This window comes from Rutilus rutilus, assembly GCF_951802725.1.
Source record: "Rutilus rutilus genome assembly, chromosome: 7".
Taxonomy (NCBI): Eukaryota; Metazoa; Chordata; class Actinopteri; order Cypriniformes; family Leuciscidae; genus Rutilus; species Rutilus rutilus.
This window is the reverse complement of record NC_140221.1, coordinates 15,320,699-15,342,310: the sequence shown is the minus strand read 5'-3', so window position 1 is coordinate 15,342,310 and position 21,612 is coordinate 15,320,699. Positions and strand designations below refer to the sequence as shown.

The window sequence follows — 21,612 nt, the reverse complement described above, 5'->3', positions numbered from 1 at the left end:
TGAACCTGTCTGGTCACAGTGTGAGAAACCAAGCAGAACGACGAAATCAAGACAGCCTCACTTGAGAACGATGACCGAAAAAGCCCTGACACCAAACCTCTGTAGTGTCAAATGTCTTGCTTTTGTGAGGGTTTGGGCGAAATACCTAAGATACTCACACCCTGGTAAAGTCCTGGTAAACAAGAGCTTTGTTTTGCTATGATATTCTTTAGACATCTCAGAAATATAACAATTTAAGCACTTTGTACAAACTTGTAACAAATGTATTAAAGTCATAAACAGCCTGGCTTTCATGCTACAGTGCAAAGATTGCACATAGATGTGAATGCGTTGAATAATTCTATTGACAGGCTTAATGGGTGCAAGTCAGAATTTCTTATTCATTTTTAGTGCTGACCAAAACATTAACTCAATGAAATGTCTCTATTTATCATTTTTGATGTACATATTTAGGTCATATTATGGAAATGTAACATTCATGTTTGAACAAGAGCACCAAAAACCCCACTCAATTATTCATTTTTAATATGGGGCAGATTCAAATATGAAAGTCAAATAAGAATTATATTTTATGGATATAGAGTGCACATCTGACAAATAAAGGTGTGTGAAAGGTGAGCATTGCACCCTGCGTATTATCCTATATAAACCATTGTGCAGATGGGTAAACATACTGATACATACAATGAAGCACTTACAATAAACTTAAAGGAGAACTCCGGTCAATTTTAACATTGAGCTCATTTTTTTGTACATTTGGAGTGCTGTCAGTACAGAGAACAACGACAAAAATCGGTGTTTCCTACACCGAGTTATTCTATTTTTAAAATTTGCACCCTATTGACTTCAATGGGGCAAGTAGTAAGCCTGCTTTTTAGCCTCTTAACATCCTTTAAGTGTCATTACAAGTGCACAGAAAATGTGAGTGATTCCTTCCGAGTGAACACGGGTGGATCTGACTGCAGTAGATGTTAGAGATATTAATAAAAATGAAGTTAATTCAGCCAGCGCTCATACCTTTGTTTACATCCTGTTTTCGGTGGAAGGCCATAGTAATCGATTGTCGAGTTCCTCTGTGTGTTCAACATCTGATTCGGATGAACTATCCATCAGATCTGATATTCTCAGAACACCACACAGCACCGTCATCGGCTGGGCTGACAGTCTGAGTCTCCACTGTTGCTTAGTTACCTATGATCACGCGCGTGAACTCGACAATCGATTACTATGGCCTTCCACCGAAAACAGGATGTAAACAAAGGAATGAGCGCTGGCTGAATTAACTTCATTTTTATTAATATCTCTAACATCTACTGCAGTCAGATCCACCCGTGTTCACTCGGAAGGAATCACTCACATTTTCTGTGCACTTGTAATGACACTTAAAGGATGTTAAGAGGCTAAAAAGCAGGCTTACTACTTGCCCCATTGAAGTCAATAGGGTGCAAATTTTAAAAATAGAATAACTCGGTGTAGGCAACACCGATTTTTGTCGTTGTTCTCTGTATTGACAGCACTCCAAATGTACAAAAAAATGAGCTCAATGTTAAAATTGACCGGAGTTCTCCTTTAAGACTGATCAGCCAAAGTGTATTCTGACTCTTGTTTGGTGTCTGTTATCCCTGAGAAACTTAACAAACATTTCTGATTTTCTTTTCTGCCTTACCATTGTGAACCACAGCATTGTAGCAAATGACATTACAAGCTATACTACCTGCACTGAGGGAAAAACGATTTAGGAAATATTTAGGGTAGAAACGGCAAGTAACACATTATTAATTAAACGTGACATTTTGAAAGACTGAAATAAAAGGCATATTCTTGTAAAACCTATCTTTCTTTTATTTAGGCTACAACTTTTTTAAAAAAACTTTAAAACCGCATAGCACTGCCTTCGCCAAATGAGGAGGGTTTGTTTTCAGCTGCTACAGTGTTTTCAATATCATAATTCTTCCATTCAGTAGAAATCTAAAAAAAAAAACAGGTTTTATGTCAATAGCCATCTTCCCCTCTACAGGAGACCATAACGACCATAATCATCTCAAATACTGTTGTAGCTAACTTCAAATATGTCTAATTGAATTAAGTCATCGAGATGTTATAACTGATTAATAAAACTTGAGTGAACGCGCTTCCTCTTTATATCACTGCCTCCTTGTGGTAAGTAGAACACAGCTTGGTTTGTTTAACTGTCACCGTCCCGCTAGCGGGAAGCCTAAGTTTACTACTATTAAATCCTAATCTAATCATGACAAACTATATATCATTGGAAAGGTCTAAGACTCCTAAATAGATATTTTACTACTGTTTTTGTTACAAATTATGTAGGAAGAGTAAATGATAAATTTATGACAAGAGTGCACCTAAAAAATCTAGTTCTGACCTTTGTCACAAAAAGTCGATGCACCCACTTTTAATCATTGAAACTTCTGTTTTCATGCAAAAAAAAAAAAAAAAATCATAATAAAACATATATTCTAGTGTTCTAGTGGAAGAGGACCTGGAGACTGCGGCAAGACGGGAGGCCAGGGCGGAGCAGGCAGTGCAGGCGACCAGGGAGGAGACGACCCTTCAGGCGGCCAGGGAGGAGATGACCACAAAAAATCTTTTTTGTGTGTGGATTTGCTATAATATACTACCGTAATTGCTATATTGGTAGTCTTCTGACCAGCAACAGCCCAACTTCACAATGTTATGTCCAATAACAGCAAGGCAAAACAGTCTCAGTAGCCAAAGCTGTCAGAGCCTTTGCTTTCAGCATGTCAGTTTGTAAATCACCTCTTTGAAAGCACAAACGTTATCCAATAGAAACTTTATTTAGGTCTAATTGCAAACCAATCACAATCAACCTCCTGTTTGGAAATGCTGCTGAACTTTTATACACATGCAGAGCAGAAAAGCAGGAGCCAGGTAACTGCACTCTCATTCTCCACTGCCACACTCACAAGATGGATCCACCGAGGCCTAAAAAGTGTTTTACACTGCTAGAAGTTGTTGAGGGGGTTTGTATGTCGAGTGATGATGAGCAAAATCATCCATCAAACAATGATGAGCCAAATCTTCATTCAAGTGATGATGAACCAGACGTGCTTTTGCCAGAGGAAATGTCCGATTCAACCCTAGAACGGTGTGTGATATATATATTTTTTCTATTCTATTACACAATCTTTACTAATTTTAAATTTGTAAATATGATGTAAACATATAATTGTATGATAAGTATACATTAAGATGTGTATATATAATTGAATTATGGATGCATGTATGTACTATGTTAGTTTTATGCTTTATTCAGTTTGTACAATAGTTGCATGTACCATATTAGTTTCTTTTTTTATTACTATATTCAGTTTGTACCATATTGTTGCACATGCTATGTAAGTTTTATACTATATTCAGTTTGTACTATTGTTGCAATAGGAATTCAGATGATGATGGTGAGGACCTCATCTGCATCAGCTACTACATCTACTTTCAGTGGGTTTAGTGAAGAAGGGAGAAGGAGAAGCAGAGGAAGAGGAAGACGTACTCAACCTGCTGTTTCTTCAGGTATCACTGAGGCAAGATGGCACAGCTCAGATGAACCCGACATCCCACCACCTGAGGTTGTGTTTAGACCAGCTCGAACCCCTAGCCCTCAGCTTCTAACTACCGACTATTCTAACTATACTTATCCTATAGATCACACCGTACGGAGGAGGGTGAAGACGAGAGCTGGAGGATGGACAGAACTCACTGTACCTATACCTCTACTGCAGTGCATGACTATAACAAGTGAGTTGAATATATTCAGTGGTGTTGTGTACAACAATTGTACAAATGAGTTCATATTTTATTTACTTGGTTACATTTGCATTTAGATTTGAAATGTATTCTATTATTTTCCACACAGGTACATGGGAGGAGTTGATCTCTCTGATGCCCTTGTCGGGTATTACAAAGTACTCCAAAAGACCAAGAAGTGGTACCGCTCGATTTTCTACCACTTTATTGACATCGCAGTGGTAAATGCCTTCATCCTGCACCAGCAGTTGGCTGCTGCTCATAACTAAAGAGCAAAAACACAGTGGGAATTCAGTGAAGATTTGTTTATGGAGCTTGCAGACTGGACGCCTCCAAGTGAGCCTGCTCTTCCTGCTCCTCCTGCTCGTCCTGCTCCAGCACCTCACATGACAGGAGAACCCTCAGGCCATATCTGCCACAGGCCAATGTACATCACTAATAAAAGCGATGACCCCAGGCGAAGGTGCCTTCGGAAAAAACTTGTGTTCTGCCAGGGATGTGCATCCTACTTGTGTTTCCAAGCGCTTCAATTACTTGCTTGATGTAAATAGATTGTAGTGTTCAGAAGTTGTGAAAAATTGTATATAGTTGTAAATAGTTTGTAAATAGTTGAAAATTTGGAAATAGTTTGATATTTATTTTTCCAGTATTTGTATTTCATTATTCGTTTCTTTCACTATTTACTTCATATGCTTCAGTTGCAATTTGAATAGAAAAGTGAAAATGTTTGTGAAAAGTAAAAAAAAAAATAAAAAAAAAACTCTCTTCTTCTCTCTTTGGGAATCACCAATGAACAAGGGTGTCTCCTAGTGGCCATTTGTGGTGTGCTAACTAAAAGTCTCACAGAAACCAATTTTTTTTAGACTTGTGGCTTTACTTTTTAGCATTTTTAGGCTGAACCATATATTCATTAATATAATAAAACAAATATTACAGCAAATTTTCATAGCAATAAACTAACATTTTAATAACTTTTAGAAACATTCATATTTTTTTAATTATTCGACTTCAACAATAATCCTCCAAGTGTCTTCTTTCAAAAGAGACCAACCTTATGTCTGCTTTAGGTATCCCAAAGCATTCATGAATTACAGCTGTTTAAGTTTGTAGGCTATAGTGCATTTTCATGTCTATGCCCAAAAATGGGGGTGACAGTTAAAGGGGTTAAAGGGATAGTTCACCCAGAAATGAAAATGTAGTCATTATTTACTCACCCTCAAGTTGTTCCAAAAGAGTTTGAGTTTATTCCTTCTATTGAATACAAAAGAAGAGATTTGAAAGAATGTTGGTGACTAAACGGTTGACGGCACCCATTGACTTCCATAGCAAAAAAAAACAAAAAAAAAAAACACTTCAATAGCAGGGGAAAATACTATGGAAGTCAATGGATACAATCAACTGTCTAGTTACCAGCATTCTTATCTGTTCAGCAGAAGAAAGAAACTCTTACAGGTTTGGAACATCTTGAGGGTGAGTAGGCCTCAATGATGACAACATTTTCTTCTTTGGGTGAACTATCCCTTAAAGTTCCCATGAAACTCTGAAATCCTTAATTGCCCTCTAGACATAATCATCGTGGTTCCACAAAAACAAAAAGCAAAAATGGAAAAGTGGACTCTGTCACAACTAATGAAACCTTGAAAGCCTTTATTGGTACTCTAGAAATACTGCTGCTACTACTACTAGTAGTAGTAATAATACTAATAACTTGTCTTTCAACGTCAGATAAAGTAAGGCTGGAATAGTTTCGATGTTCACTGTAAACTATTCTAAGTATTTTAACTGTTGTTGGATGACTAAACTTTTTTATTAAACGGCCTAAACGTAAATACATCTTTATTTTGCTGTTAAGAAAAGTCAAAATAATCCTAAAACTGGCGCTATAAATGTAAGGGTTGTTTTCACAATGAGCCACCTGTATTTGTGTCCTGGCCCTTTAAATTTTCCCGACCAATCGGGAAGCTCTGCTGTCTTATTGCACACATCCTTTTCCGTCTCAAGCAAAACACTAAACACACAGGCGCTGTATGCTCATCTCCAGGACAACAAAACACCCAGAGAGAAAAAAAAAACAAAAAAACAATTGCCGCAGGTATTCATATTTTAAATAAACAATTATATTTACCTCATTCCTGTGACGATGTGTCTTCATCGTTAGTTTTCCTCCATTCTTTACTGTCGTCCATCCAGTTTCTGGTTTAGCTCTGCACAATTTCCAGGCCTGTACTAACCACACTAATATCCTCGTGTCAACTTAAAACGTTTGTGCTATCAGATATTAAATATCATGACATTATGTGCCTTATAAATGTTTTAACTAAACACGTGCGTTTGGAAACATATACAGGTAGACACAAAGTATATGGTGCCCTGCTGAAAAATCCAGCATAAACATATCTTAAGATGGTGACCAGTAATGCTGGATTTTACAGCAGGGTTATAAGATTTAAATCTATTATGTCTACTAAATTGTACATTTTTCTAATAGTATACCATGGCTCAGGACGGGGTGATACTGCAATTCAACTTTCCCACGTTTGGGGACTCCATGCTTCAAAAGATGGATGCTCTTCGTCGAGACAGACGTTTCTGTGATGTAGTGATCCGCATCAATGAATTGGAAGTGCCTGGACACAAAGTGGTATTTGCTGCTGGCTCCCCTTTCCTTAGAGACCAGTTTGTCCTTCAGGACTCACATGAAGTACAAATATCTACACAGCAGGATGCAGAGGTTGGACAGAGGCTTCTTTTGTCTTGTTACACTGGGACCCTTGAGTTCCCGGAGCTGGAATTAGTACACTACTTAACCGTTGCTAGTTTCCTACAGATGGGTCATATTGTAGAACAGTGCACCGAAGCTCTAAATAAATTCATAAAACCACACGAGGTTAAAGACGAGCGCGCATCATCTCGACAGCCCTCGGACTATAACGCACAGCGTGGCCCACCAGCTGTGGAGACGGTATGTGATGAAGAGGATGAGGTAGACAATGATGGAGAAGACAACTTCATTGAAGAAGATGATGATGATGATGATGTGATCATACAGCCCAAGTCTCCGCCTGTGTTTAGAAACTCTCAGAGCAACAATAGAGATGAGGACAGTCCCATTAGCATAGTTAAGGTGGAATCAATAGATGAGCGGATGTCTGAGAACTTCCAGAGTCGCTCAAGTCGCTCTCCGAAACTGCGCTCACCTGAGCCACAACACTCCCTGATAAACTCCACAGTGGAAACCCGGCCTGCCGAGCTCACCGTTAACCCTGCAGCTGAATGTTCGCTGTCCCCACCTGGAACCAGTGGCTCCGGGAAGGGGAATCTTTGGGGATGCTCAAGGAATTCCGATAAAGGAATGCAGTGGTACCACCAGTGCCCGAAATGTGCTCGCGTGTTCCGTCAACTGGAGAACTACGCCAACCATCTGAAGATGCACAAGCTGTTTATGTGCCTCTTGTGTGGAAAGACATTTACCCAGAAAGGAAACCTGCACCGGCACATGCGTGTCCATGCCGGCATCAAACCCTTCCAATGTAAGATATGTGGAAAGACTTTTACCCAGAAGTGCTCGCTGCTAGACCACCTGAACCTTCACAGTGGGGACAAACCACACCGTTGTAATTATTGTGACATGGTGTTTGCACATAAACCAGTTCTCCGTAAACACCTGAAGCAGATCCATGGAAAAAACAGTTTTGACAATGCCAACGAAGGCAGTTTGCTTGAAGGATTATAAATTCATATCAATGTAAGTTACACAGACACAACTTTGTCTTGCAGACACAATTCTGTAAATCGGTGGTTCTTAAGCAAGGGGCCGGGGTCTACTAGGGAGCCTCGGCAAACCTCCAAGAGGGCCCCAGTGAGTCTTAAATGCCTGGTTTCGCAGGTAAGGCTCAAGCCTAGTCCCAGACTAAAATGTATGTTTGAGCTGAAAGCAGCTTGCACTGACATATCTTAAAATAATATGTCGGTGCCATTGTTTTGTCTCAAGATGCACACCAGTAATGTTTTTTTCTAAGACACGTTAGGTATAAAAGCTACTTAAATGTTCCAATTTAACTAAGCCTACACATGGCTTTATCTAAGCCATCTGTGAAACCAGGCCAAATGATTTAAATGTAATTATATTACACACAAAAAGACAACGATTTGCAACATTAAATTGACATTATATTTATTTATTTTTATTACAACAGATGTACCAAAGGTACATAACAGCCTATTTAGGATGGACTTCAAATGTCCAAATCTGCTCCTGGAGGACTCCAACCCCGACTGAACACACCTGAAAGAGCTAATCAAGGTCTTAGGCATACTAGAAACTTCCGAGCAGTTGGAGCTAAACTCTGCAGGACATTGTCCCTCCAGGAGCAAGATTGGACACCGCTGGTCTTGGACAAAGGGGGGCCTATGAGTAAAAAAAATAAAATAAAGTTGAGAACCACTAATGTCTGCTGGTTGGTAGATACATGTGCAGTCAAAATCAGGTTTAATGTCTTTTTTTGCAAACTGCAGGTCTCAAGGTATTAAACTGATTTTGAATGCTGCTGTGGCATCATTTGACTGTGTCATATCTTTTGTAAAGATTCAAATATATTGTTTTGGTACATTTGATCTGATCATGTATCACTTCCTCATTTGCAGACAGCTGTATTCAAACACTTTGTGCAACTCTTGGTCTATAATGAATGTTTTCATACTTCCATCCGTGTAAACATGCCAGAATTTGGAGAGAATCGCTGTGACTCGTTAATAAATAACTGCAGATACTGCATGAAATGTGCACTTGCTTTTGTTAATGTTTGTCATGTGTGCTATATACAAATAAACGTGGGCAGTTTGTATAATACATTAAGGATTACAACATTCAAATCGGGTCCAATTATGTTTATTTCTTTACTTTTATGGCAGCTCTATCATGGTGGCAGATTGTTATCGTGGACACATTGCATGTCGACCTCCGTCCACTGGAAGATTTACACCTGTTATAAATGTTGCTGCATCAGATGCCAGGAAGGCGATAGCATGAGCTACTTCCTCTACTTCCCCTGGTCTGCCGAGAGCATGGGTCACCTTGGTTTTCTCAAGGAACTGCAGCAAAGCAAAAAACACATGACGTGTGATTAATTGGAAACGTATATTACAGTGAAATAAACACTCTCACATTAGATAAAGCATTTGACCTGAGCATACTGGTCCTCATCCAGTCCTGCACGCTTGTGAACTTCTGTTATAATTACTCCTGGGCTGTAAAGACAAAGCATTTCAAGTCATTTTGTATTCAGTGTAGCAATTGTATGGCACATAAAAAAATAACAGCAGAAAGAAACTTACCCTACTGAGTTGACTCGTACTTGCTTCGATGCTAACTCTACAATTAACATAAGGTGAGAAAACACTTATTTGTACAGTAGAAATACCCAAGCCCTTTGGATTAATTACAAACTAGTAGTAGGAGAGACCAGGGCTAGTTGTCACACTGTTTGTTCCAGTATATTTCTCAGAGCAGTGTTCAAAATCAATTTCTACGAACACACATAAAATTGGCTACAAAAATATATTTATCATTTAAACCATTAAAGAGTTAGTTCGCTCAAAAATGAAAATTGTCATCAATCACTCACCTTTTCGTCCATCTTCGAAACACAAATAATATTTTAAATAAAATCTGAGCTATTTCTATCCCTCCATTAACAGTTCATGCAACTATCACTTTGTCACTTAAAAAAAGTTCATAGAGATAAAACTAATCCATATGAATTGAGCGGTTTAGTCCAAATTTTCTGGAGACTTAATCGCTTTATGAACAGATTGAATTTATGCTTTTGTTCACATAAAACATTGATATGCGAACATAAACAGAAGCTCAACCAAACCTGCTTGACGTGCGAGAACAAACCTCATTGGTTCAGCTGCGTAACACATGAGAATGAACCTCTTTGGTTTGTCGCTCAGATTTTATTAAACATATCTTCATTTGTGTTCTGAAGATGAACAAAAGTCTTACCACATGGAACAGCAAGAGGGTGAGTGTTTAATGACAGAATTTTCATTTTAGAGTGAACCAACCCTTTAATTCTCCAATAGCAGGTCATGTTGTCGCAACGGAAAATGCTATTAAACAGCCTATTAGGGTTTTTTTTTAAGCTAAATTAAAACACTAAAACAATAATGAAACCAAGCAATTCAAAACAAATTAAACCGCAAAAATGTAAAAGGTAATATGCAACAGTACCAAACCATTGTTTTGGTCAACAAATATTGTATAAACAGAACAGAACCTGAAATTTATTTAAAGATAAAGGAAAATTAACTCGAAACTGTAGTTATTGAGAAATAGACCTTGTGACAACTTCCCCATTGCGGCAAATAGCCCCAGTTTTCTGTGAATAATATTGATGATTCTTGAGATGTCACCTCACCAAGAGCAACACAGCGTGTGAACTGGTCGATGGCTGATTTGGACATACAGTAGGCAAGTACACCAGGAAACTATAACAGACAGAAAAAATGTGTAAGCATATCAACCAGAGCCTACACGAATAAAACAATGAGCAAATATTTTGTATTTCTATGGTTTATGGCTCATTTGATACTGATGTATAAACTGATCGAACTCACTGATCGCTGCCCATTCACACTGGACACATTCACAATTGAGCCTTTAGTTTTGATAAGATGTGGCACGCAGAGATGAGTGAGATGATATACTGATCTGAAAGAAAAGAAAGTCTTTCACTTTGTGTCTTCTTGTCCTTATATAAAGTTAAAGATCCACATCTTTAGATTATTTTATTGCAGGGGTTAAAAAAATCTATAAATAAACCCATTGCAGAGGCTGAGGGTCCGTGGAAAGGTTTAGACAAACACTGTGTAAAAAGAAAAAAGAAATTGAATTAAATAATAATAAAAAATAGATTAAATAAATAAATGAGTAAAATAAAAATAATTAAAACATTAAAAATAGAACAAAAATTAAGATAAATAAATATTATAATATTATAATCATATAATACTATGAGTAAAACATCAAAATGTAACAATATACACAAAATATTTTCCATTATTATAAACATATTTATAATATTTTACAGTATAAATTGGGTCTTTATACAGGATACTCTCTCTCTCTCTCTCTTTATATATGCCTTTTAAATTTTAGTTTGGAGGTCCCTCGCATGATAGCCATATTTTAGGGTCTGTGACATCTAAATGATTGAAAACCCCAGATCTACTAAATCCCATGCACAGATGACTCACACAGATGACAGATGTAACTCACACTCACACATATGACATTTTTTACCTGACATTAACAGACATGACCTTGTCATACTGGGCCATATCTGTTGTCTCTATACTGCCCATGGCGAGTATTCCTGCACTGTTGACCAGGACATCCAGCTTCCCAAAGTGAGCAATGACCTCTTCAACTGTCCTCTTCACAGTATCCTCATCTGTCAAGTCTCCTGGCACCAATAAGGGCTAAAGGCATTTGACAGGGGCCAAAGGGATATAGATGAGTATTTATTTGTAAATAATAATAGCATATTAAAATGATTTCGATTGCATTTGACATTTTTCAGTGTGCTTTACTTTAACTGCTCCACAAGCTTCGCACTCTTTTGCGACTTTAGTGAGATTTTCTACATCGCGTCCATTCAGCGCCAGCCGGGCACCCAGTTTGGCAAACAGTACTGCTGTGCCAGCTCCTATTCCTGAACTTGCGCCAGTTATCAGCGTGACTTTGTCGTTTAAAGAGCAAACCTAAAACGCCAAATCAAGTTGACAGTTTAGTGTGCAACGTGGTAGGCTACAATTCAGAAGCAACTAGACGTGAACGACAGTTTTGGGATTTCAATTAGTAATATTGAAGGTCTGTGAGTGTTTGTAAAATATACTCGACCTACTTTAAATGCACCTGGAGTTGCCATTTAGATTCGAATGATTTTCACAGCTCCTCTCTCTCTCTCTGACTGGATCAACTTTATTTCTCCTCTCGCTCACGTGCTCTTGTCTAGTAGTGAACTAGTTACGTCATCATCGTGTACCCACCCTAGACAGTATATAAACCCACAAGAGCATTTTAACAGTTCAGTCCATTGCTTTATTTTTCGATGAAGTCAATCAAATTTTAATTGAATTTTTCAGTTTTACTGCTACAGTAATTTTAATATAAGTCTAAATGATGCGGAATTAACGTAATTTATTGGATTTACTAGCGTGTTTACCTATATTTCCGGGTTGGCTTCATAACGATTTCAAAATTGTAGTCGTTTTTTGGCCTTTCAAAATTGTAGTTCTTACAAACTGCAGAATAAATTCAAAACAAAGGTAAAAAAAACCTATCAATTTCGTGAAACATTTTATTTGTCAAAGTACAATTGCTCATCTAATTATTTTTTTCCCCCCTCATAATTTCCCAACATTAAAACGGCTACATTTAAAAACACAATGTAAAAGTTTATTGGCGAAACAGAGGAGTGACTCTGTACATATTTATGAAACAGCATGAAAGCAAAAAAAAAAAAAAAGGGCACAAAATATTTCTATTTACAATACAAGGCATTATGCATCATTTCGCATCAATCAACCAGCAAATGGGTTGGCATGGACAGTAACATCCTTAATACGGACATCATTGAGAGGACGGAAAGTCTTCTCATTCACAGGAAGTTTCTCTAGTTCATCCAGAGTTTCCAGTCCATCTATAATTCTGTAACAAAGGATGAGTTTGTGTTACAATTCATTACCATTAATACAATACATGTAACAGAATTAAATATACAAAAAAACGATTAGCTAGTTTATTCATTGAAATGATTAATCACATAAAATAATAACTGGAAAAAAAAAAAAAAAAAAAGAAAGAAAAAAACAACAACATACTTTCCAAAAACAGTGTACTTCATGTCCAGGTGAGGCTGTTTAGCATATGTGAAGAAGAACTGTGATGCATTTGTGTTTGGTCCATTATTTGCCATGGACACGACACCCCGGACATTGTGCTACAGAAGACAGACATTAAAGGGAGGATTGAGTTTGATAAGACTAGACAGATGTATAAATTGCTGTTTAGGTCATCTAGTGCAGACATAATTAACTTGCTTGCTGGATACTGGGAATATTACTTTTAGCACAGACTAGATGGTTGGGAGGTTTTTAACATAGACTGATGTGATATTGAAGTTGACTGAAGATTCTGAACTCCCTGAAACACCTCGATTGTAGTCTTGAGTTTTCTTCCAGCAATGTACACGTCACAATATTCCTAATTTAAATAATTCCCGCCCAAGGAATATGGCAAAAATGGGACGAGGCCTAGATGAGTTGTGTTGAAATTTGCGGTTAAGTTAAGAGGCATGACATTTCTGAAACACGCTCAAAGCAGTTGACCAATCACAACACACTGGTCCAGCAAATCAATCAGAGAACATTGCGTTTTTCGGAAGGAGGGGCTTCATGGAGACCGGAACTAAACAGGCATCACAGAGACCGTTGTTGGCTATTGTTCTACGATCAACTTAGGCTTACGATGCTTTTGGGAAATGCAGCCCTGAGAGTTACTGGCAGACTGGGAAGAGAGGTGCTGCAACAGTGTAAAATATGTGAAAAATAATGTGTTTTTTGAACATTCAAAGCATGAAAACCTATTCTATTTCTAGTAGACCCCAAAAACAAAACCAAGACTTTGAAAAAGGTCATAATAGGTCCCCTTTAATCACCAAATCAAGTCATAAATAACTGTGAAAGTTGACCAAGTATTTTAACACTTGCATCATCAGACCTTAAAATTCAAACTCATGTACATGGACTTCATTTTTTTTTTTGTATAATATATTTAAGTATAATAATGCACAACAATACATACTTTAAGATGTTCACTGAATTCATCTTCAAACTTTCTTCCCCAAATACTGGTCCCTCCTTTGCCTGTGCCTGCAAGAAAAACATAATTTTCATAAATTAATCAACCAAATACTAGACTGGATATAAATATAAATATAAATAAATGTATATGTTTTATCTTTATATGTTTTATGTGTTTTGTATATATGAAGATAAAACATTAAGCATTCACACATTTTACAGCTTAAAAAAAAAAAAAAAAAGTTTTAGGAAGGAAAATAAATCTCAGATCAGTTACCTGTTGGGTCTCCAGTCTGGACCATAAAGCCCTTTATGTTTCGATGAAAAATACATCCACTGTAAAACCCACCAGCGCACAGTGCAATAAAATTCTAGGGGAAAATTAAATCAGAATTATAAATGAACAAAGAGATATCGCTTCTTCAAGAAACAACGTGTGTTTAGGAAACAAGGAAAAATATAGTCTTACTTCAGAGCTTTTCGGGCACTTCTCACAGAACAACTCTATTTTAATATCACCAAGGTCTGTATGCAGAGTGACAGCCTGCGAGATGAAAAAAGGGGTCATCTTATTAATATAGTAGAATTATTATAGAATAAATAATTAGAATGATAATACCGAGTTTATAATAACTAATTCAGAATTAACTAATTGTTACATGCTGCTCGAAGAACTGTAATTTGGCCAGATTCTACCATAATGCAAACATAAAGCAGGCAAAGCGTTAGATTAATATATTCTATATAATAATAAGCTCAAATATAAAGGGTTACATTTCCCCCCCGTAAGTTTCAGCATTCACAGATATGTAAAGAGCAATCTTACCATCTTCTAAAGCACAAGATAAAGTTTACTGGATCATGTGGGCACTGCAAGCAAACCCGCCTTCTGGGTGTTTCACTGTTAAACTTCCGATGGAACTGAATGACTCAAAGCATTGGTTCCCTTTTCATCCGGTTCCAACAGCAAGCGCGCGCATGCGCGCACACGCACAAACTTAAAACTACCAGTCTATCCAAAAATAAGTCATTTCTAAAAACGACAGTGGTAATTCTTAGTAGCTATTCAAGAGCAGATAAAGCTGACAACAAGTATTTATTATAAAATAATCAGAACAAACATTAAAAATGTTTTTAGTGATTTTTATTGACACACTAAGAAAACAGTGTTTATTCACACTGTATGGCTTCATACATTTTGTGGCATTTTCTTTTTCTTTTACATTATAGTTTGCAAAAAATATAAACAAAAGAAACAATAGTGGATTTATAGAATACACAAATTAATGAAATCATCAACCATAAATATATCAAATGGTTACAAATATGTTAACACTGGAAACAGCAAAATTAGTAAAAAAAAGCTCAAATAACAGAGACATTAAAAAAAAGTGTTGATCTTCAAATGTACAAAGTTGAACAGCACTTACCTGAGAAACAAGTTCTGAAATTCTATTAGCTTAGTTTCCAATGTGTACAGTATAGTATTATGGAAGAAAAACAAATTCTACAATGTTTCATATTTGAGGTAATATGAGAAAACATGCAACGAGCCATGATCAATAACCTATCAACAGTAACAAGTTTGTTAACATATCAACAAACTGAATATGGGCATTCAAATAAGACAAAACAGCTATGTTAATCATACTAGAGCAAATAAGTGACATCTGCACCACACACTCAAAGTTATGTACAACATTTCACTGAACACTTCTGATTGTCTTCTTAACGGTGCGATGTCACACACTGTCGTGAGAATAACATGTCACAAGTAGAACAAGAGAGAACATTTAGTGTAAAGTTGAGGGAACTAGTCTATTTTAAGTTGAGTGTTTACAAGTCTGTTAACCGAATACAATGTATAAACAACCTTTACAAAGGGTAAACTGCTTATTAGAAATGATTAATTGATAAATCTTAAAGCGTTTCAAAGTGAGCAGACCGGTGAAAATAAGGTGCTGTATTTGTAAGGTACAATGTAATCAAGGCTTTTTCTAACTTATTAGAAAAAAAGTAATAATAACATGCATATGCTTTATACAAAAATACACGCAGATAGATAGTGATGCAGACATTTAACACTATCTCTTACTGTACATTTTATAAAAGTTCTTAGCTTTTGTTTTTTGCATCAGTTCATAAATACCGCAAAACATCACTTATGTTACCATGAGTACTCCGCTAACACATTAAACCAGTAAAGACAACGATTTAACGGATACTGTAGACAATAGCAACTTACTATGTTTTGGGGGTAATGAATATCGAAACATCAGTATGTCAAAAAGACTGTACAGCATATTTATGTGCTGGGTAATGTATAGGGCATGCATAAAACAAACAAACCAGTTAATTGGTGTCTTATGTTTTTAGAATATATTAACCAGTTATTTACATATTATGGATATGCCCAACAATTTCAAGTAAACAAAACGTATTATAGAAATAAACCCTAATCGGGTTGAATTAGGAGTCTTCAACAGTACACATGGATTATTTAAGAAAAGGTAAAAGTAGAGTGATTTCACAGTAACACTTACACAGTAACACTGGTATAAAATACAGTAGAAATGTTTATAATAAAATACTAAGTGAATAGTGTTTGTGTATATTAAGGCAAAAATGAACAGCACCATAATCCTGATGTAATATTTGGTCTGCTCACTCCTCTGTGTCAAACAGCAGAAATGTCTATGTTACAATAAAACACGACATGCCACACTTACTGTTTTTGCTTTGTTTTCCAGGAAACATTCTGATGAACCCTGTAAAATGTGACAAACATGTATAAATGTAATTTCTATTGCTTGGTTTGAATACTTCTCACACCATTTAAAAACTTCACGCAGGTAAGTGCTCTCAGGTTTATGAATCTGCTTCAAGAAGCCTCTTTTTCAGTTCTCCACAGCTGCTCTTTGACCTCGGAAGGTAAAGTGTTGAAAATATTGTCCTCCACAATTAGACCACTCTTCTTCAGCAATCTGCACTCCCCAAGTTCTACAGGAAGGCACTCGAGCCTGTTGCCCCTCAGCTCCAGCTGTGTCAGACTGGTGAGCTCCCCAAACCGAGAGGGTAGAGACTGCAGGCAGTTGTTTCCGAGATTCAGCGTTCGCAATTTCTTGCACTGAAACAACTCAGGGGGGAGCGCTTCAATCTACGTGGAAAACGAAAGCATAAAAGAGATCAGAGATCAGAAAACAAAGTTGGCTGAAAGTACAATCACAATCATTAGTGTAATTTACAAGAATGTACTACTTGAATTTCAACAGAAGACCAGTAGCGCTTTTCCTTCATTCTTACACCAGTTATATTATTTTTCAGGCATGTGATTGGCTAAGGACAAAAAAGCAGGAAAATATACTGGGCCCGGTGTGGCCCTGTTGCGCGGCGGGGACGGCGATTGTGGTTCCGTCCCGGGTTACCATGGTGACGGCTGTGAGATGCCGTGTTTTTTTAACAGATCTGCATGATTCACGTAGGTCACATTTTCAGGTCGGAAAATCCGGAATTCCGGATTAATCCGGAAAAATCACATCCCTGATTATTACAACCCCATTTCCTGAAAAGTTGGGACATTTAGTAAAATGCAAAGAATCTCTGATTTGTTAAATCTCTTGAACAAAGAAAATATTTGGTTTTCACTGACCAACTTAATTGTAATTTGTAATATATATATATATATATTTCTTTTTTTTTTTGGATTTTTTTTTTTTGGATTTTGATGGCTGCAACACTCAAAAAAAAAAAAAAGATGACAGAGGCAAAATAAAAGTGAAAAGACTATAGAATATCCAAGTTAAACTGTTTTAACTTTTATATCTGTCCATAATTAGCAGGTAAATTGGTAATAGGTGAGGGCATCATGATTGGGTATAATAGTACCACCCACCAAAGGCTCAGTCTTTGCAAGCACTCACCACTTTGAGCCAAATTTCATAAGAATTGTCAAACAATTCAAAAATCACATTTCTTAATGCAAGACAGCAAATGATTAAAAAGTCTAATTAAAAGGAAAGCTGATGTGACACAGTGGTAAACATGCCTCTGTCCCAACTTCTTTGGAGTGCATTGCAGCCATCCAAATAAAATAAATTATATTTACAAAAAGCAATTTTGTTGGTCAGTGAAACCATGTCAGAATTAACAAATGACAGAATCTTGATTTTATTGCATTTTACAAAATGTCCCAATTTTTTGGGGAAATGGGATTGTATCTATTTTTGAGTAATTATTATTTTATTGCGTAGGCCTGCTTTTAATAAAAATAAAAATAAACCAAAAACACAACATCTGCACCAGTGGCAATTACAAAAGCTATGAAGTGGTATTTCATTTTAACAGCACTAAAATACAAAACTCTGAAAATAAATAATCTAAAAGTAATAATATCAGTCTGAAAACTAAACAAAACTGAAAAAAAAAAAAAAAAAAACAATAGAAATAAAAGCAAAATTAAAACTCAAAACTACAATAGCCATGACCTTGACTTACCCTATTGGCAGTTACAGCAAGGTACTGAAGGTTCTGCAGAATTCCTATTTCTGAGGGGATGTCAGTCAGATTGTTATGGCTCAGATCAAGAAACCTCAGCTTCCGGCAGAAGAAGAGCTGATGTGGCATTTTCTCAATCTTGTTGCGGTTCAAATAGAGGCGCTCCAGGTTGATCAAAGTACCTATCTGGATAGGTATGTACGCAATCTGATTATACCACAACTTTAGACAAACAAGTCGATGAAGATGCTGAAAACTAATGATCTCCTCAATGGTTTTCAGGTTGTTGTCCTTAAGATCAATCTCCTGTAAATTGTGCAGGCTGAAGATGGAATGTGGTATGCGCTCCAGATCGCAGCGTACGAGCTCCAGCTCGGACAGGTTCACCATCTTCTTGAAGCTGTTGAGCACCATCAGCTTGGTACCTTCGTTGTTGATGGACAGCTTCTGGAGGTGCATTCCAACATCCGTGACCACCTGAGGCAGCTTTGTTAAGTTACTTTTCAGTCTCAAAACCTTTAGTCTCTTCAACTCTCGTAAACCGTCAATGACGATGTAGCGATTGTTGTCAGCACTAAGGTTCCCAGTAAGGTGCAACTCGCTTAAATTCTTCAAGCTGTAGATCCATAAAGGAATCTCCTTGATGTCGGTGAACTTGATGTGCAAAGATTTCAGGTTCTCTCTCAGAAATGCGAGCGCTGGAGCCTCTATTCTTGCTGGCGTGTGGTACAGCCACATCTCTCTGAGGTTAGTAAGCTGGGCAATGATTGGTGGGATGGTGACATCAGGAATGAGCTCAAGCTTCAGAACCTCCAACTCCACCAAGTCAAAGACTGTGTCTGGAATCCCAGTGAGCATGAATAGGTGGAGCTCCAACTTCTCTTGGGAGTTTTTGGTGATCCTCTGCCGAAGCTTTTCCAAAGTCCATTCGTTGTTGAGGTTCAGCTGGCGAAGTTTGTTCTCGCTGACCTCTGAGAGGAACACCGCAAATCGCTTGGAATACAGGGGGTCGTACTGGTCAATCATGTGCAGCATGAAGGCGAAGTCGTTCTTCACATCTGGGATATCGCTGTAGCTGCTCTCCTCTCGGATAGACTCAAACGAGTACTTCTTGAGGGAACGTCGAAGCATCCAGCTGAGGGTGTATACGCAGATCATGCCATACACGATGACTAGACTAATGTAGAAGCAGGCTAAAATCTTGAAGAGAGTGGCCAAGGGATGGGCACAGTTGTACATGCGATAACCAGTCAGACTCTCGATGTCCACAGTGCAGTCGACGCTGAACTGAATATTGTGGACATAGTAGCCGGTATAGCAGATAATAAGGATAAACTTAACAACTTTGATGATAGTCTGTCGGATGTAGAGTCGGTAGACTATATCGCCTTCTTCAACGTGAATTCGAAACTTCTTCACCTTCTCAAACAACGCCTTAGCTTGTTCACCTTCCTTTTTGTCCAGGACACCAGTGTCGGAATGGTCCACGATTCCTTGTTCAATACGAGATCTGGTTGCTGACAGCATGGGAACACTCGCTTCAACGTCTTCGCTAACATACGAAGCCTTCTTATCGAAGGAGCCATTCATTTTCACCAGCGCTTTGGGATCGCTTTCCTCCACGACAGTTTCGGACAAAGCTCGTGTGGTCCATGGCGAGTCAAAACATTTCAGGAGGATGGACACAAAATGTTCCAGTTTTGAGCTTGTCCAAGGGAACTTGAACCAGAAGTTGCTGCAAGCCAGAAAGATGAGCGTATGCAGCAGCACCAAATATGGGAAATACTTAGCAAACCAGTGAAGCTTGTTTTCATAGCACACAGCATCGACGTAGTTGTACTGGTGTCGATCAAGGTCATACTGGATTCCTTGGGGTTCAAGGGTCAAGGGCACAGAAAATGTTGAATTGAAAAACTTCCTACAGGTCTTGTTAACTACCCATTTGCAGGGCAGGCAGATCATCTTGTCCTGTGTGACCTGAAGCGTGCCCCCAAACACTGCAATCATCAGCATTACGACCGATAAATAGTCTGTGAACACGTCCCACCATGGCTTTAGGATGCGATACGTAGGTTGCGTGTCCACAAAGTAGCGCAGCTCAGTTATGGGGATCATGATTTACCTGAAATGAAAATATGGCCATTGTCATACAAACAGCATCTCTACTAACAAATGATGCCTTGATTGTCAATGCAATGCACAAGCAGATATTAAACCTGTCCAACTATTACAAACTAACTCTATATCATCTTCCAACATAAACATCTGAAACATATTTTACCGAAGTCGAGGACAGTTGTCTTCTCAGGCTGCTACACAAGAAGACTCCGCCAAAAGAATGCTCTGGCTTTCTTGTCATCTATTATTAGCCATTTCCGATAATAACAAGGAAGAATTGTCTCCTCTGGCTTTGGAGAGTCCCTGACCCCAGGATTCAAATCCTGTTTGTCTAAGGCAGGGCAGTGTCTGAAGCAGTGTCTGCTCAGTTGGATCTTACCTAATACTGTCCATTCAGGAACTGACACTCATCACAGTCCTTTTTGTCTGGATGGGACACAGATATCCTGTCGTGATAAAAAAAAAAAAAAAAACATACAATACAATGTCAAACACGTCCACTAAACATTTTCTGAGAGCCACTTCAAAGCAGTTTTAATCTTAGTTCTCCCCTAAGGGAAAAAAGAACAAGTTGTACACTTGTATCCTTTCCACTTACTTGAAACATTTATTTTAAATGATATAATCACTAGTCAGTTATGTAAGACACAAATTAAATAAGCTGAGACATAAAAAATAAAATAAAAAACGGTTTGAAAGACAAAATGACAATAGATATTAATTGAAAGTAGATCATATTATGTTGATATAGATGTTGATCGACAAATAAGAGAATAGACAACTGGATTAAACCAGTTCATTTCTGAATCCTCTCAGCTAGATGCGAGTCTCCCACACTGAGTTTAAATTCTAAATATTGATATGAACTGAAAACAATGATAAACAGGGCCCGTACAGACCGTTATGTGTGATTATTACGAGACTCGCCGCTCAACACAAGAATGACTGCATGTGCTAATATTAGTTTGCTGCTTGTCTTTGAATAAAAGGGCAAGCGTGTCTTTGTTTTCCTCGTCGAGGGAAACTGATCGGCATTTGACAGGATCATGTACTCACCCAGCTGTGTGCTGCCACCTCTGCTCCATGTGCTTGTTGTCAGACTGATGAGCTCAGAAAGCCAGAAAAGAAAGTGGCCGAACCAAGACAAACAGCGCAGATTGCAATCTCAGCTGTGCAGGGGTCAATTGTATTTCATAATCAGTTCATTACACTAGAGGGCAGTGCGATCTGGTTTTAGATTTTGTCTTCAGCTTCACTTCTCATTAGCGCCACTCACTGGATTGGAGCTGGAATACAACCTTCATCATACCATATTATTGTCAATAACCATTTGATTGTTATTTGTCT

The 21,612-nt window shown here is 37.7% G+C and overlaps 4 protein-coding genes across 9 annotated transcripts; 1 reads left to right on the top strand and 3 right to left on the bottom strand.

Moving 5' to 3' along the window:
- Nucleotides 1-5,564: 5,564 nt before the first annotated feature.
- zbtb26 (zinc finger and BTB domain containing 26) lies at nt 5,565-8,566 on the top strand. Of its 4 annotated transcripts, XR_014627885.1 has the most exons (4): nt 5,565-5,875; nt 6,272-7,313; nt 7,561-7,669; nt 7,980-8,556. XR_014627885.1 is itself a non-coding variant. In XM_084413103.1 (3 exons), exons 1-2 carry the CDS (start codon nt 5,690-5,692, stop codon nt 7,514-7,516), a joined length of 1,431 nt encoding a protein of 476 aa, XP_084269229.1. In that variant the 5' UTR covers nt 5,565-5,689; the 3' UTR covers nt 7,517-7,528; nt 7,980-8,566. The 4 variants fall into 4 exon arrangements, 3 of the variants coding, with proteins under 3 accessions (XP_084269229.1, XP_084269230.1, XP_084269228.1); XM_084413103.1 differs by lacking the exon at nt 7,561-7,669 and having other exon boundaries at nt 6,272-7,528; nt 7,980-8,566; XM_084413104.1 differs by lacking the exon at nt 7,980-8,556 and having other exon boundaries at nt 7,561-7,716.
- Nucleotides 7,941-11,845, bottom strand: LOC311293087 (3-oxoacyl-[acyl-carrier-protein] reductase FabG). 2 transcript variants are annotated; one of them, XM_084413106.1, is made up of 9 exons: nt 11,694-11,845; nt 11,380-11,550; nt 11,090-11,268; nt 10,405-10,498; nt 10,206-10,275; nt 9,118-9,154; nt 8,967-9,030; nt 8,684-8,874; nt 7,941-8,191 (listed from the first exon to the last, which is right to left on the bottom strand). In XM_084413106.1, the coding sequence occupies exons 1-8, from the start codon at nt 11,715-11,717 to the stop codon at nt 8,716-8,718; spliced, it is 798 nt and encodes a 265-aa protein (XP_084269232.1). In that variant the 5' UTR covers nt 11,718-11,845; the 3' UTR covers nt 7,941-8,191; nt 8,684-8,715. The 2 variants fall into 2 exon arrangements, with proteins under 2 accessions (XP_084269232.1, XP_084269231.1); XM_084413105.1 differs by having other exon boundaries at nt 7,941-8,874.
- Nucleotides 11,846-12,135: 290 nt separating this feature from the next.
- On the bottom strand, nt 12,136-14,584 carry ppil3 (peptidylprolyl isomerase (cyclophilin)-like 3). The gene is made up of 6 exons (XM_084413107.1): nt 14,480-14,584; nt 14,123-14,197; nt 13,931-14,024; nt 13,655-13,722; nt 12,673-12,791; nt 12,136-12,499 (listed from the first exon to the last, which is right to left on the bottom strand). The coding sequence occupies exons 1-6, from the start codon at nt 14,480-14,482 to the stop codon at nt 12,373-12,375; spliced, it is 486 nt and encodes a 161-aa protein (XP_084269233.1). The 5' UTR covers nt 14,483-14,584; the 3' UTR covers nt 12,136-12,372.
- Nucleotides 14,585-14,789: 205 nt separating this feature from the next.
- lrrc8ab (leucine rich repeat containing 8 VRAC subunit Ab) lies at nt 14,790-21,477 on the bottom strand. 2 transcript variants are annotated; one of them, XM_084412889.1, is made up of 4 exons: nt 21,322-21,477; nt 20,429-20,711; nt 18,148-20,269; nt 14,790-16,810 (listed from the first exon to the last, which is right to left on the bottom strand). In XM_084412889.1, exons 3-4 carry the CDS (start codon nt 20,260-20,262, stop codon nt 16,535-16,537), a joined length of 2,391 nt encoding a protein of 796 aa, XP_084269015.1. In that variant the 5' UTR covers nt 20,263-20,269; nt 20,429-20,711; nt 21,322-21,477; the 3' UTR covers nt 14,790-16,534. The 2 variants fall into 2 exon arrangements, with proteins under 2 accessions (XP_084269015.1, XP_084269016.1); XM_084412890.1 differs by having other exon boundaries at nt 20,645-20,711.
- Between the last annotated feature and the right edge of the window lie 135 nt (nt 21,478-21,612).